General features: G+C 39.9%; 1 protein-coding gene across 5 annotated transcripts in view; it reads right to left on the reverse strand.

The window, feature by feature from the left end:
- Positions 1-18137, reverse strand: part of SMOC1 (SPARC related modular calcium binding 1) — a 1430756-nt gene that overhangs the window by 87549 nt on the left and 1325070 nt on the right. For all 5 annotated transcript variants that reach the window (XM_044074027.1, XM_044074032.1, XM_044074030.1 and 2 more), the window contains one exon: positions 13548-13653. In XM_044074027.1, coding sequence (XP_043929962.1) covers positions 13548-13653 — 106 coding nt within the window. The remainder of the gene's footprint in view (positions 1-13547; positions 13654-18137) is intronic.

Raw genomic sequence — 18137 nt, forward strand, 5'->3', positions numbered from 1 at the left:
ACATTTATGGGCCCTCTCACTAGTGCTTGTGACACAACTTGGTCTTGGCTATATTCAGGCATGTTACAGGAAGCTTAAGGAATCGTACCTTGAACACACTTTCACACTAATGCCATTTCCCTCTTCTCACACCCCATCATCTTTATTCCTGTGGAAGTAGTGAAAGCACCTTGGAAGATAAGATAATGGACAATTTGGCTTGAGCCAGGTCTATATTACTGCAATAATGTCTGGGACATACATATGGATCTAAGACTCGAGCTCTCAGATTTATTCAGGAAACTTAACATTAAGGAGTACTAACTTCACTGTTTTATCTCACAGTGCCTTAACATTGCTACTACCTCATACATCTTGCCTTGTTTTGATCTAGCGTTTGAATCAGCATATTGAGAGAATATAAATAAGTGCAATCATGTTTATTCATTTCATGTTGGATACACCATACCCTGTGATTTCCATGTTGAATCTATCTACATGAGAGTGAAAAAAAATCATCTGATATAATTATGGTTCACTATCAGATCCCACATCAGTTATTATTTTCAAGGACAGAGCCTAAAATTGTAGACAGGTCTATGAATTTTGAAATTATATTCTTAGCATCAGGTGGTAACCACAGCCATGGACTGTTACAAGGGTTAAAATGGTTAACTGAAGAAGATAAACTACAAGTAGCGCAAGTTTCTAAGGAATGCATCTCACCAAATAGCAAGAATGCTACTGTTACTAAAATGAATTAACATGCTGTTCATAGCAATGCAACCAGATATGAACCATTTGCAATAAATATGTGCAAATTGCTTATTTCAGAGTAGCATGCTACCTGCTGCATGCAACCTTTGCATCACCCACTAGTCTTGGAAAAGAAATGCTCAAAGAAAACAATGTGAAAGTAGGCTTCCCTCTTCCAAACATAGATTTATGACCAATAAACAATGGTACAAGCTACACCAGGGACATTCTCAGGAGTGGCTTTAAATCAATCCAAGGTTTAGTTTCAGCTAACATACTGAGGGAGTGATATCAGTGTCTTTCTTACACAACAGTTACATCAGAGGCTACAGAGGCAACTATGGATGGGGTTCTGGTATAAAGGTGAGTTAAGAATAAACAAAATTGAAGAGTGTAGTATGTCACCAATAACCGTAACCATAAAAGTAAAAATGTTTGTCCGGAGTACCAACAAAGGAAACACAGTTTATTCCCAATATTGAGTGCTTTCATCCCTCCACAAGGGGAACTTCATTAGAATACTAAAACCATACAATCCAAACACTTTTCTACCCACATGATGTCATTAATTAACACATAGCTTTTCCATTAATACATTGTTTTAAAATTCAATGATTAAATCACTGGCTCTTAAAGTAAAAATGTAGATAAAATAACACAAATATGAATAAAAATAATTTATCATATCACGTCAGAGCTGGCAACTCGGCATGTAAAAATCTACTGCCAATCATTAGCGGACCGGAGTTCCGCTGTGGCGACCCCTAACTGGGAAAAGCCGAAAGACACAACAACTACATGCATCCTATCTAAATTAGTACACCCATTTAAAAACTGATGAATAGTGAAAAGTTACTTTTCTTCCACACCAGATTAACTGATTAATTCAACCATATTTCACAGTTTATCTGTTTTCTCCTTTAGTATTGGAGCTATTGACAAAGATTCATTCAAACCTGGTGGTATAGTTGCAGCTAGTCTCAATTGCCATTGCAACTCTTTTTTTTTTTAACTAAAGGATTCTTCCATTACCCCCTCTAGGGTCTATTTCTATTACTTCTAAGATCCCAAATTAAATTCAGGAAAGGGAATTGCCTTACATCAAGGGTGATTTACTTGGCCATATGTGAATCCTGCAAAGGATACTATGTAGGTTAAAACAGAACAGTCCCTTAAGAATAGAATGTACAAGCATATTTATGAGATTAAAAACAAAAAAGAGACCAATGCCCTATTCAAACAAACACTTTTATGTGAGAATTGTGTTAGATTTAAATTTGAGATATCAACGGCTAAAGCTGGGGACCATTAAGATGTGCAAATCTCATAAAAGACTCAAAAAGTATGATTAGGTTCTCAGAAAGTTTTGAAAGACAGCAAAGGACTGAACCAGACTCCTAGATCTAATATGTAAGTACTCCTTCAGTGACTTCATCCTCATTAAGCATTAACATGGAGTATAGAAGACATTTCACATTATCTCAGTAGTGACACAGACACATGCAGACATATGGGACAGAGGAACAAAATGGTAAAGGAATATTGTAATTGGGCTGTGATGAAGCACAATGTTAAATGCACTTAAAAGGGTCAGATTAAACAGGCTTATTGTTTACTTCTGCCATCAAGCAGTGGCAGATGATGACTTCAAAGGTGGGGTGGGGGGGCTACAGGAAGCAAATGAATGGGGTGAGGCTATATTGCAACAAGTCAATGACTGTTTGCCAATGATTAAACAACAGCTTGGGCAATGAAGCTGTTCATAGGTGTTTACCAGGCTAATGACCACAAGGGCCTTTTTAAGCTTAGCCATAGTGGTTAGACTATAAATGTTTCTATTACTTTTTATAAAATCACTAGATGATTTTATGTGCAATCAGTGCAACAACTGAAGATGTGTCAATCAAACTTCTGGACTACTAGCAGGACTGCAAGCCCGAAATTCAAAACTACAAGAGATGAGGTCCACAAGGGGACCCTATTCTATACTTAAAACACGGAGGAATATGAGATGGTAGTGTGTCTAACAAATTCACCTCAGCAGAAAATATCAATAAACATTCTTGAAATCCATTTAAAAAACAAATTGCAGTTATAACTGTCAACCCGGCCACAATTCTTGTAATAAGTTCCACGGGCACAAACCATTTTGGAGTTTTTAACTACCAAGTTACAATTCTTTTCTAAGGAGGGCTAGGCCAGTGTTAATGCTGGGATGAATTTGTTAATACCCATTGACATACTTATGGACATATACCTTTTTTTTTTTTTTTTTTACCAGCTCAGCCTGTCCTTTTTGTCCTCCTACTAGTGACAGCTGTAAGTAAGTGTACTATAGGCATGGCTTTTTGTTATCGTAATTGCAAATCAAGGGACCTGGTGTACACATTCTTTTGCTTTCAGTCAATTTAAGATACAAATTTGTCTTCTTTTAATTTTGTATTCACTGTAGGTGCATACCCATGGTACAGGCCTGTTAACTGAAAGGTTCCTATACACAAACATCCCTACAGCAAGCTTGGTATGTGGAGATTGTTATGTAATAAAATTCTAATGTAAGAGTCTGATTGATTAATTTTGGCATACAATAAGGGCACTGCATTATAAACGAACATCTCTATAACAAATTCATTATGACCCAACAAAAGAATCTTACTGTCCAACAATCTGAGTAATTCATTTTTGGTGTATAACAGGAGAACTCCAAATACTACAAACTACTGCTGATGGTCACAATTGTGACCATACAAAAGTACTGTCTGGATCAACAGTTGCCACTACTACTGATAGCTATTGAAAACAGGTTTCTCTCAGTAATTACAACATTATTCATAACCACGCCCCCACAAAACTGGGGATCACCATGCACTATTCTTGCACCCACTATGACAATTTCATTCATTTGCCCCATATGAGATTATCTAACAAGCTAACATACTTGTCACGCATACAAAGCAGTGGACGAAATCAAAGACCAATACTTGAAGGGTAAAATAAAGCACACGTAATTAATGTATTTCTATACACCTAAAAGTTTCATGTGAGGGAGTGGAAGGAATTCAGATACCTACTACCTTACACAACTTAGTTTGTCACTTCATTCATTCCTGTTTCATTAACAGTGTAACATTTGGTAGAGTAGAAACTGCAGGTCTAAACAAAGGTGTTGCCCAACAATGCCTCAGCAAAGCTTCATCTAGCTTTCAACTGAGAATCTGCATTGCACTATGTTTTAGTACAATACTTCAACTGAGCAAAGATGACACAGTCACAGCTCAACTAATAAATGAGCCCTCAAAGAGGCCTGCTAGTGCCTTTTAGGCTCATCACAATAGAACCCAGTAATTTCAGCTAGCCAAATGGGGATGGCTAGCTTTCCTAGTGGAATTCCGAACTTGCACAGGTTAAACAGAATAACAAGTTAGGTTTCCTAACAGGTTCTACTCCTTGAAGGTACTCCACAGCTGTATCCTGGGACCCATACATTACAGCACATGCTCATTACACCTCTTAAAATGATCCAAAAAGGCTCTTCCATTTTAAAACCAGTCAATACACAGCCTTTTGCATGAAAGGCAGACTAGGGGCCATTTGTAGTCAATAAGTGGCCTAATCAGTGCTGAATATAAAGAGGCCATTACCTCTAAGTCTAGATGACATTCCTTTGGCAATTAGCTGTGCTACACAGAAGTACTTTCTGACCATAACATGATGATCAAAGGAAAGGGAGTTTCAAACCAAATTCCAGGGTTTTTAACAACACTCTCATTGGTTAAGTTTCTGGTATCATTCCAGGGGGATCCAGTGCCTGAGAGCCTGGGAAGATATGATCCACAGACCACAATGCTTTGCCAGAGATGGCCTGCATCTGTCTCACCTGGGCTTCAGGCTTCTGGCAAAGGCTCTTGCCTCCCCTATAGTGCCTTTTTTAGGAAAAGTCTTCTTCTCTTTCAGCAGTTCCCTTTAGGGGTCACCACAGCAAATCATCTGTTTCCATTTCTTCCTGTTCTCTGCATCTTGCTCTGTCACACCAACCACCTGCATGTCCTCTCTCACCACATCCATATAAACCTAATCTTAATCCTTCCTCTTTTCCTCTTACCTAGCAGCTCCATCCTTAGCATCCTTTTCCCAATATACCCAGCATCCCTCTTCAGAATATGTCCAAACCAACGCAATCTCGCCTCTCTGGCTTTGTCTCCAAACTGTTTAACCTGAGCTGATCCTCTAATATACTGATTCCTAATCCTGTCCATCCTCGTCACGCCCAGTGAAAATCTTAACATCTTCATCTCTGCCACGTCCAGCTCTGACTCTTGCCTTTTTGTCAATGACACCATATATAACATAGCTATAAATTAGCTTTTTTAGGAAAAGTGATGAGGTTAAAACTATCAACATAAAAACATCAGCAAAACACAAATTAAAGGTCATGCTGCTTAAATGCTAGGAGTCTAAACATGAAACTGCACTCACTGCAAGCATTCCTAACCCTGTTAAATGCTGACATCTGTGTAGTCACAGAAACCTGGTTCAAAGCTGCGGAGGGCACCCCAGCCTTACATGGTTACTCATCCTATCATACATTCAGACCCCAAACTGTGGGCAGTAAAGCCAAAGGAGGTGAAGTTTCAATATACATTAAAGACATACACATCTCCAGGCTGGTCAAACAGTATGACACACAGGAGACACTCCAGGTGCAGTTAACCATTGACAAAACCCCTATTCAAATCATAGCTAGCTACCGGCCCCAAATCTGACTCAAGATGCCCAATCTGCCTATTTGGACCTGTTCGAATCTATCAAGATTCAACCCTTTACCCTGATCAGGTGTGACTTTAACTTCCAAAACATAGACTGGAAGAACTAGTCATGCCAGAACACAAATTCCCAGAGATTCCTTGATTTTGTCAATGCAAATGCCTTGGAACAGCTAGTTGATACCCCCCACGAGGGGTGATAATATCTTGGACTTAGTACTAACCAACATGAGTAAACACTGCAGCATCCCTATAGTATCATCCTCCCTGGTAAGAACCAACCACAAAGCGGTCACTTTCAAAGTCACTTTCTCCCCCAACCCTACTCTAGCTAGGATCGGACATAAAAACTTCTCCGAAGCTGATTGCAGCCTCCTGAGGGATGGTATAAACAGCTTCACAGCCCCCTCCTTCTCTGTAGGAACTAGCACCAATATCCAAAACTACACCAAAGCACTATATAGCATTTATATAGATGCATGTAATCAGGAATACCCGACAGGACTAAATCATCCTCCGCAAGGAAGAGTAAACCTGTCTGGTGGACATCTGCAATAAATAAACTCTATAACAAAAGGAAAAAATTGCTGTCCAAGACCAAGAAGGATCAGGTGCCCAATTGGAAGCAAAGTCTCCTTAGCCTGAACAAGCAAATAAGGGCACTAGTGAAATCCTCCAAAGCAAAAGTCGAGTCCAAATTGGTCACATCTACTAGAGGCAATCATAAGGCCTTCTTCACATATGTCTGCAACCCCAAAGGAAGCACCCAGATCTGCTCAGAACTGGTGGTCAAAACACCACATGTACAAATGCTGTAGATACAGCAAACTTGCTGGCTGACAGATTCAGTGAAAACTTTACCTGTTACCCCCCCCCCCCCATCAGTAAATCAGGACATCTCCAGTACCTGTCCCCTTCCCCTTATATCTGGGGAACAGGTCATCACTGCTCTCTCAAAGGCAAAAAATACAGCCTCCATGGGCCCATATAACATCCCAGGCTGCATCCTATGTGAACTTATGCAGGAACTTGCAGCACCATTAGGCACCCTATTCAACCAAAGCCTGAGTATTGGCTTCATCCCAGCTGAGTGGAGGACAGCCTCTGTCATCCCTTTATACAAAGGTGGAGCGTTCACCGATCCGGGAAATTATAGACACATCAGCCTAACTAGCTTGATCTGCAAGGCCATGGAACGGATTATCATGGACCTCATTAACAAGGACAAGGACATTGGCAACCTCCAAACACTTGATCCCACACAGTTTGGCTTCATCAAGGGGAGGTCATGTCTGCTAAATTTGGTCGACTTCTTTGAGGCAGTCATCAAAGCCATGGACGAGGTGAAGACTGTGCACACCACCTACCTTGACCTGGCTAAAGCCTTTGACACTATTCCCCACTCAGGCATAATAGATAAACTCTCTCAACTAGGCATCAATCCATATGTTACCAGATGGGAAGCAAACTGGCTCACTGATAGAACCCACAAAGTCAAAATAGGGGAAGCCACCTCAAGCAGTAGACCTGTAACAAGTGGTGTACCCCAGGTTCAGTCTTGGGGCCTCTGTTATTTTGGATATACTTTTCTGAGCTGCAGGCTAAAACCAGTGGTCTATGGCTGACCAACTTTGCAGATGACTGCAAGCTGGGTGCTGTCATCAATTCCCCTAGTGATGTGGACATCCTCCAGGAGGGTCTCACTCAGACAAATGACTGGTGCCAGAAACATGGTCTCAAGCTGAATACCAAAAATGCATTATGCCCTTTGGGGAGAGTGACATCCCCACAAATTATCACATTAATAACAACGTCCTAAGTACTCAATCAGTCATGAGGGATTTGGGCACCCAGGTTGATAGCAACCTGACTTTTGACCACCATGTTGCTTCCGTGGTACGGAAAGCCTTTTACATGGCCCACCTCATAAGTAAGGGTATCTCATCCAGGAACAAGGAGGTCATAACATCCCTGTATTCTTCCCTTATAAGGCCCATTACTGAGTACAACACACCTTTTGGCATGTACTTTGCAAAGCACATGCAGCAGCTGGACAGACCACAGAGTTTCCTCACCAGGAAAAACAAGGGCCTCAAACATCTATCATACACAGACAGGCTAAAAGCCCTATCCCTCTACTCAATTTCATACAGCCTCCTCAGAGATGACCTCTGTCTGGCATACAAGGTGATCATGGACCCCACCTTGATGGGACTGTTGCATATCTGCAAGTCAAGCTCCACTTGAGTAACCTGTACATGTGGCCTCAACCTGGTCTGTGATATCAACAGGACTTGTTGGAGGGATAGATTTAGTCTAAGAGATCTTCTCATCTATGGAACAGACTCCCTCTCCACATCAAACAGAGTACCTCTTTACCCCTTTTTAAGAGCAACCTGGATAACTGGATGGGAAACAGAAAATATACCCCTGGGATTCCACCCATGTCTCTTCTGGACAAGGGCACTGGGTGCTGATTTGTCTAAACATAGGCTAAACCCTTGGCTAGGCGTATAAGGGCCTCATGTGGTGTTTACCAAATGTGCCAACCTTGTACTTTTAGCATTCAGTTCGAGCCCATTTTCAGTACATAAGGTTAAAAAATGTGAAGAATCATAGGTTTATAGATTAATACTAAGCTAACTGCCCTTGTGGACTATTTTAAGCCTAGACAATCACCCCATGTGAGAATCAAACCCTGCACCTTGTGTCTGTAAGGTAAAACACCTTAACCATTATACCAACCTCCCTCCCTCCAGCAATCATAAGAGACTGGGAAAAGACAACAAATGCAATATATAAAGGAACAATGGAAAGAAATTTGTAGGGCTTTTGAATATGCCACAAAGACCAGAAGGTGAATATTTCCTCAACTAGATAGCCAATGTTGAGGAAAACAGGTTTTTCTGAACATGTTTTTTTTTAAATGTGAGGTGTTGGCAGATTTTAAAAATTCCCTACACAGTATTTTATTTTATAAATTTGTTAACCAGGATAGAGCAGTAATCACCACAGACCATTTTCAGGCTCATCCCAGAGTATGAAGCCAACAGTAAAAACAACAAACAAGTGTCTGACATGCTTCCACAAAAACGCTAGGGGAACAAATGACAGCAACCAAAGAAATTATTCTTTTATGAAGAGATACAGAATATGAATTGTTTAAACATAATGAGGTCCAAGGTACTGTTATTGGCTGCCAGAGAAACAATTACTAGAAAATAGAAATCAAACTACACCAGCTCAAAAGGCCATTTTGAGTATTCTAAAGGAGATAAAAGACCTGGAGGTGGGGTCTTTACCAAACAGAACCAACAAACTTGATAAAAATAAATAGAATTTGTGGGAACAAAATATGTAGAATAATGTTGAGGAGGATTGAGGTTTAAGGGACTGAAGGAACTGAGTAATTTATGTAATGCTGGAGTGAATACAAATTAATAAAAACACACAATTTGACTCTGTTGCACAGAGGGATAAAGCCTTGACTGCATCCAAAACAGCCCAAGATGGATTAGTGACTCAGTAAGCTGGAAAACCTAGGGAGGGATGGACAAGAGACGTCAGACTTATGTTGCAAGCTCACCTGTGCTCTCCTGGCATTCCAGGAAAGTGGCTTAGGCTATTCCCCCAATAACTGGCCTCTGGGGAAACAGATGTGGGTGGGTGGGTCTGCCCAAGCTGGTTAGGTAGTCCTGTTAGAATTATTTCTTTGCATTAAAGTTGCTCAGAACATTACACATCATGGAAGTGCTGGTTTTGGTGAATTTGTATATATATGTGTATCTCTCTCTCTCTACCCGCGGTGGTGGTGCTGCGGTAGCGTCGCCTCACAGTAAGACGCTGTCCGGTTCGATTCTCAGCTAGAGTGTCTTCTGCGTGGAGACATTCGTGAATGGGCGTACCTTCGTTGAAGGTTGTGCGTCAGGTCTGGCAAGCCGCTACGTAAAAATCAACTGCCAATCATTAGTGGACCGGAGTTCTGCAGTGGCGACCCCTAACCGGGAAAAGCCGAAAGACACAAAATGTGTGTCTCTCTCTCTCTCTCTCTCTCTATATATATATATATATATATATATCTATATATATATATATATATATATATATTTGGTTGCAGGTCAAAACAGCAAACACTCATATGAGCGAATGCTTTATGAACTTGTAAATAAAAGTGAACACTCATATGAGTGAATGTTCTTTTCAATGGAGTTTTTGTCAGCAGCCTTTTGTATAATACTGTGCTACAGTGGGGTCAAGGAATTTGCCCTTAATCTGCTCTTGTGTGATCTTGGAGTTAGGATATAGCAGAGGGTGAAGGGATTGCTCATACAAAAAAATGACATTTAAATTTTGTTGATTTTGATCATTTTAGATTCAGTCTAAAATGATGGTTCTTTCTGTGTTCACTCTTATGAGTGCTCGATGTTTGATGAGACACACACACACACACCCACATGCACACGCACACACACACACATATGCATACATATATGTATGTGTGTGTGTGTGCGCATATATATATATATATATATATATATATATATGTGTGTGTGTGTGTGTGTGTGTGTGTGTGTATGTGTATAGGTATATATATATATATATATATATATATATATATATATATATATATATATATATATAAATATACACACATGTATGGATCTTCTTCACATGGTCGACATTTCATAAAGTCGAAGACAATATGGCCGAGACCATATGATTGACATTCGAAATGTCAAACATGCAGAACGGGCATCTCTGTACAGTACGGAATGGAAAGCTTTCCATCTTCCGCACTGTAGTATGATGATCTCGGAGTTGGTATATTTAAGTTCCGGGGGATGTGGGGGGTGAAAGTAGGTGACTGTTGTGTTTTTTTTTTTTTTTTTAACATGGTCGACATTTCGACATTTTGAAAGTCGATCATATGGTCATGGCCATATGGTCTTTGACTTTATGAAATGTCAACCATGTAAAGTAGACCTATATATATATATATATATATATATATATATATATATATATATATATATACATACATACATATGGGTCCTATTCAAATTACCGAAACGCCAGTTCGCCGACACACGGAAGAGGAACGCGAAAGGACCGACAACGCAGTTGACCGAAATGCTGAAATCCCGGCAGCTGGAAGACCGACAAGGGGAACGTGTAAGCACGACTTGGTAAGTATGCGATAGTGAGGGATTTAGGATTAGGGAGCGGACAGGTAAGTGTGCAATAGTGAGGGATTTAGGGTTAGGGTGTGTGAAAGGTGAGTGTGCGGTAGTGTCGGAGTTAGGGTTTGGGTAATGTAAGTGTGTGTTAGTGACGGGTTTATGTTTTAGGGTGGGTTAAGTAAGTTAGGAATAGGGTGCAGGTAGGGTAAGTGTCTGGTACTGTCGGACCTTAGGGTTAGGGGTGGTTTAAGTGAGTTAGGGTTAGGGTGCAGGTAGGGTAAGTGTGCGGTAGTGTCGGACCTTAGGGTTAGGGGTGGGTTAAGTGAGTTAGGGTTAGGGTGCAGGTAGGGTAAGTGTGCGGTAGTGTCGGACCTTAGGGTTAGGGGTGGGTTAAGTGAGTTAGGGTTAGGGTGCAGGTAGGGTAAGTGTGCGGTAGTGTCGGATCTTAGGGTTAGGGGTGGGTTAAGTGAGTTAGGGTTAGGGTGCAGGTAGGGTAAGTGTGCGGTAGTGTCGGACCTTAGGGTTAGGGTTTGGGTTAGGGCTAGTGGATATGTAATGTAGTGTAATGTGTTGTTTACGTGTAGTGTGTCGGTGTAATGGTGTTCAGTGTTTTGCGTTGTCGGTATTGTGTGTTGTCGGTTGTTTGGTGTCGGTGGTTTGTGTGTCGGCGAACTGGCGTGTCGGTGTTCTAAAGCAGATCCATATATATATGTGTGTGTGTGTGTGTGTGTGTGTGTGTGTGTGTGTGTGTGTGTGTGTGTGTGTGTGTGTGTGTGTATATGTGCGCACACTTGCTTTCTTACCCTGACCCATAAAAGATAGCCTCCCATATATACATTTGATGTTTGGTTGTGAGCAAAGTAAAAAAACAGTGATTACAGTAATCTATTCTAATTTGTTGATTCTAACCTGTATACTGTCCCCTAGATAAGTTCTAATTACTTTCTGTGCATATCTCTGAGGTTTAAATTATGAAGAAAGTTAATGAAATACTATCGGTACTGTCACACAGGGCCAGTTTTAATGTAGGTGGGGCCCAGGACTGAGGTTAAGAATTTATTTATTTAACATTTGTTAACTGGGAAAGTCCGACTTGGAACGAGCCAATTTTCAGCAGAGGGCCGGGGAGAAATTTTCAAGATGCAGCACTCACTATACCTGTGTCAAAAATCCCCTTACACAGCCTAGTCACCCTTGAAGCTCTGAATATCTAAATGACTGTGACGCATTTTATGCCCTATTTTTGAAAGATAATTAGTTAACTGTTCCTTTTTTATTTTACCTCTAGTTAGAAGAGTTATATAAGTGTGCACAATATTGTGCATGCCCACCAACACAACTAACAATGTTATTTCACATGCACACACACACTCTGGCAAGTGAGGTCAATTAGAAGATGTATACACGCATGTAGACTGTCTCCCTGTATTATTTCTCCTATAGGCTTTAGAGGGATAGATCTATGCCTGGCATACAGGGCATTGTCAGACCCCACTCTGATGGACCTCCTGCATATCCACAAAACAAACAGCACCAGAATGACCCATTCTAAAGTCTTAAACCTTGCCTGTGATATAAATAGAACCTGATGGAGAGACAGGTATGTACCGCAGAGACTACCCTGTCTATAGAACAGGCTCCCCATCCATGTGAAGCAGAGCTCCTCCCTAACCCATTTGAAGTACAACTTGGACAATTGGATGGGGAACAGAAAATTAATTCCTGGTTTGGTACCTACCTCTCTAATGGACACAAGCAACCTGTAAATGTTTCATCTTCCAGGTCCCTGCTTGTAAATGTTTCATCTCCCAAACCCCTGCTTACACTTATTGAGGGTAGCAGAGCTTGTCACAGATTTGGGATGCACTGTTAGGCTTAAAAAGGTCCTTGTGGTTGTTAGCCTAGTAAACACTTATGAACCTATGAAAAAGAAAAACAAATCTTCTCAAAGTTGCAGATCAATAAGAAATAAAGCTTTTATGTTCTGTAAACTGCAGCAAGCTGATTGTTATACATTTAAAAAGCAGTGTGCTACAGTTAAAATACCAGATGTAGAGCTCTTCGTCACTGCAGCTTATTCCATCACTTATGAAGTTGAGATACTTTGCAGCTTCATAAAATAATGCCGGTACTGCACTTCCACAATATTGGCACCAGTCAATCATGCCCCTTGACAATTAGTCCCAGGACAGCTGCGTCCTTCACTCTGTCCTAGTGACAGCATGGCAATAATCTTTGGGTGTTGCAAAGTATAAAACAAAACAAAAACGAGGCTTCAAACAAATGTGCAGTAACTTAATTGAAAACATAACTCTCAGTGAAGTAATGTAAATCAGTGGGGGCCTTCATTCATACAGCAGCCAACAGTTGAACTACTAAACATCTTAGCACCTTGAGTCAAAAAGACCCTACTGATAGGTGTACAGAACATTCGGTTCCCGTCCCATATCTATACAGCAGCAAGGTCAAACAACTATTCAGTTACATTACACTGCAGTTAAAGAAAAGCAAGAATAATTTCAGAATGCAATCAGTGAACCTCTGGTAACATTAAACTCAATGAAACATTATAATATTTCACAATGAAAAACTTTGATATTAAACTTGTTAAAAAACGTAATATTTCACAATGAAGAAATTTGATATTAAAAATAACTTTTAATCCATCTGTTTATAAATTATCTTACATATGGATCCAAATGGCTTTCTTTACTACTAGGGAAACTAAACCATTCACTAGAACAAATAAATTGTATAGGGTTCAAAGGCAGTCCTACAGGACAGTATTAGTGACAGTCAAAACATGAATACATGCCCAATATTTCAGTTGTCTGTACCACATTGAGTTATAAGGATATGTAGTACTCACCTCCCACCTCCAGTTGGTGTTGCTGAGTTAATGGCTTGCACCATATCTGTAGTAAGAGCATCCAGCAAGCTGGTGATGAATTCTGCTTTCCTCACTTCTGGACAACCTGTAAAGGTAAACAAAGAAAATATTAGCTGTTGAAATTGAAGGAAGATGTTCAAGAATCTTGCAGTGGAAAACTTGGAGGAGGGGTACAGCTGGTACACTGTTACACCAGTGCAACAGAATGAAGATAGGGAGTTCTGGTACCAGAACGCACAAAAAAAATCTGAGCATCAAACTACATGAACAAATTAAAAGTACAGCCACAAAAATGTTAAAGATTTAACTGTAATACAGTGTTGATGATACTACATTTAAAAAATGAAATGAGTGACCAGCTACTAAAAAGCCAGTGTAACAAAGACAGAGAGAGAGAGAGAGAGAGAGAGAGAGAGAGATGAAGAAAGATGTGTGATCAGAGAGTTAAAGTTAATTCAAAAAGTAGGCATGTAAAATTTGTTGCATGCAGTACCCAAAAATATAGCAGCTATGCCAGTGACTCAGTAATAGGATGAAGCTTGAGCAACCAGTACAAAGGTGGCTAATGTACTGTTTTCATAATTAGTAGTTGTATAGTCCATATCCTTCCGGAGTGCTGGTTATGTGGCATGTTTACAGTAGAACTCTAACACAAAGATTAAAGAAATGTATTTTTGCCTAGTAAACACCTATGCACCTATGAACACAAAGATTAAAGAAATGTATTTTCTAGTAGACCAAGGAGAGATGGATGCACAGGTAGCAGGATTTGTTTAATCTATGATTTACTAAAGAATTTGTCTGGGTAAGGAACCTACTAGATTTTGATGTTTTCATAGTGGTATTAATTTTATTATTATCTTTCCCTTCAAATAACTGTCATGTCCTCCACCCCCTTGCCTTAGTTGGGCATTTTATAATATTGTATAAACTATACAAACTGTACACAGTGATATCCACATTTGTCCAACTAAATCCTTCTGCAAACTAGTCACATATGAACACATATGAACATGGCATGCCACTTTGTACCTTCCCTCTCCATCACCTCTAGGAGTAAACAGTATTTGCTGTATTTGACTCTAATTAGACCATCTTACACTAACAATAATGCTTCTACTGACCTTATACCATCTGTGATGATCTCTCTACCCTGGGCCAGTAATCAAGGAGCTTCAGTCTGCACCACTGACACCGGTGAGAGACGGTCACTAAGAAGAAGAATGAATTTACACAATATTTTCAAATGCAGCTCTCCGCATCAAGTACAATTTCCCCCAAGAGTACTCAAGGAACAAGCTCCAGACCTGGGACTGGATTGTCTCTCTCTCTCTCTCTCCAGATCCCAAACAAGATTCACTTTGGAGCACTGTGTCCCAATTCCAAGTAGCTAACACACTCACACCTGAGTATTTGATTTTCACACACACACACACTCCTGGGAAATACTGATACAGATTTACTAGCTGTACCCCTTCTGCCCAGACTATAATGTAACTAAGCTGCCACCAGTCAACTACTCTCAGGTTCATACAAAGGTATTCAATTATACTGAATGAAATCAATAGTAACATAAATGGTAGAGTGTAACCAAAGCAGCCAGGCTTTTCGGAGTGGTCAAGGTGTCACTAAAATAAGCACAGGCACTCTCAAGATGTTAAAAGTATTCTTTAAAAGATCAGCCACAATAAAATGTATGAAAATATTTAATAATAAATAATAAAATAAAAACCATAATAATATTAAATATTTGAGTGCAATAAACATCAGAGTTTCAGTTTAATTCCTGACTGCCTAAAGAAGAACGGTTCCCTAGCTAACTTAATTAATTCAGCAAGGCAAGCTGTGATGCTTACTTCCACTAGGCAAGGTGATGACCTTCAAGCTTCTAACTGACTACAACTGAACTGACTGTGATAACTGTCAGAGATTTTTTTATCAAGTTCCAAAGAAAAACAAAACAAGCTGATCTGTGAGTTCCATCCCCTCAGTGCTGGTTATAGAATGACATCACATTTTATCACATGACTCTTGTAGTCTACAGACTCAGAGCTTTTCTACGATCTGTTACAGAATTCTTTGTTTAAACAAACATTTAATCAGTTATAATAACAATGTTGATATATTTTTAATACAAGCATCTGTACAAGTCAGTGTGACAGTCAAATGACAGAAACTATTTACAAAACTATTTATAAAACTGCAACTAACTAGGCTGGCATATGTTACACATGCACTGCCCTATTCTCCCTGGTACAGATGGCAATACCTCACATCGTCACACCATCAACAGAGTTTGTCTCGTGGACAGAAATGACAGTGTGTGTCACATTTTTTTCAAAACTTTATTATACAGAAATGAATATATTTAAAAGTCTGCTTAACTTTATATATCTTTGTTTTCTGATTTAACGCAATGTACTCACTGTCTAGATACCAAATGTAAACAAATACAAATCAACAGCAGGATACAGGCATGATGTTGTGACAGGAAAAATGAAGCAAATACATATGCTTATGAGTGTCTTAACATGCAGAAGTATCTTTTTTTACAGTAAGAGAAATGAACACATGAAACAGTCTTCCTAAGAAGGCAATGGATTTATAAACAGGAATATATGATCTGTATTAATGTAAGATATGCAGTCCATATTAGTTTTGTGTATGTGTATGCACACACTTGGGTGTGTGTGTGTGTGTGTGTGTGTGTGTGTGTGTGTGTGTGTGTGTGTGTGCGTGTAGATATTTCGCCGACACACTAATCACCGACACCAAAAGACCGACAACATAAAATACCGACAACGCAAAACACCGAAAACCATTACACCAACACACTACACGTAAACAACACAGTACACTACATAACATATCCACTATCCCTAACCCAAATCCTAACCCTAAGGTCCGACACTACCGCACACTTACCCTACCTGCACCCTAACCCTAACTCACTTACCCACCCCTAACCCCAAGATCCGACACTACCGCACACTCACCCTACCTGCACCCTAACCCTAACTCACTTACCCACCCCTAACCCCAAGGTCCGACACTACCGCACACTCACCCTACCTGCACCCTAACCCTAACTCACTTAACCCACCCCTAAACCCACAGTCCCTCACTATCGCACACACACCCTACCTGCACCCTAACCCTAACTCACTTAACCCACCCCTAAACCCACAGTCCCTCACTATCGCACACTTACCTGTCCGCTCCCTAACACTAAATCCCTCACTCGATCGCACACTTACCGAATCTGTCGGCTTCTCACCTTGTCGGTCATCTGCGTTGTCGGTGTTTTCGTCCCGTCAGATTCCGTGTCGGTGAAACGCGTTGTCGGGCATCTGAAGGTGACCCATATATATATATATATATATATATATATATATATATATATATATATATATATACACATATATATATATATATATATGGATCTAGAACATATGCATGAATGTGCAACATCTCAAATCCATAATCACCAAACATATATTAACGAAAGTGCTCTCACCGAAAAAGCGCTTTCGTTAATATATGTTAAAAAAAACAAAAAAGTAATCTTCGTTTATGCGGGGGGATTCACCCCCTGCACCCCCCCCTACTTTAATATTCTCACTCAGAGACCGTACTGCAGTGAGGAAAAGGGAATGTTCCCTTATCCACACCATAGTGCGGTCTCACAAACAGGCATACTTACACGAAAATGCTTCTTCGGTGAAAAGCACTTTCGCGCTAGTATGCCAAACCGAAATTAGTTTCAGTGATTTTGTCTTCGGGGATCTGTACGGATCCTATATATATATATATATATATATATACTGAGAGAGAGATTAGATATAGATATAAAACACTGATATATATGTATAACTAAATATAATTATATATTTGTGTCTCTATGTATCTCTCCAGTCCCATTCTTTGATGCTGCTTTGCCCTAGGTTTCCTATTATACAATTTAAATTGTATGACTGATGTTGCTGCTGCTATTGTGCTCACACTTGCTCTTCTCCTTATGGTTGTATAATTCTAAAAACAGCACATTTAAAGAAGTGGTGTGGTGGGTAGAGGCAAAGTCCACTACATGTGGGGTGCAGGGAGGTTTAGGTTCATGTATAAAAGTACAACTCTTGTGTTGTTTGGTTTGTTGACTTAAGGAGCTATGTTCTGAGTTATTAGGACTGACAAGTTAGCATTCAGAGGTGTGTGAGAGTCAGGTTCACATAGCGCATCCATTTATAGGCAGTGGTTTGTGAGTCAAAATTTGAATTGGCACAACTGATCTATATAATTCTAAAAGTACAGGTATGTTTACAAACATGCCCAACTAAATTCACAAAGTACAAGAAAATAAACACATTCAAATAACAAAAGCTTTTTTAAACAGAATTGTTGATTGTAGTATTTTGGTGGCAATAAGATTATGTCATGGACACATGACTGGGAAGCATGCACATACGACTGACTGACACTTAGGTGAGGCCTTATCCAGGAGTGAACCTCCAAATGAGGACACTTTGTCAAGGACAACTTGCTACAAAAGATTCATGAGGACACTTTGTCAAG

This window comes from Protopterus annectens, chromosome 6.part0 (genome assembly GCF_019279795.1).
Source record: "Protopterus annectens isolate FY-2018-M chromosome 6.part0, PAN1.0, whole genome shotgun sequence".
In the NCBI taxonomy this organism is placed as follows: domain Eukaryota; kingdom Metazoa; phylum Chordata; order Ceratodontiformes; family Protopteridae; genus Protopterus; species Protopterus annectens.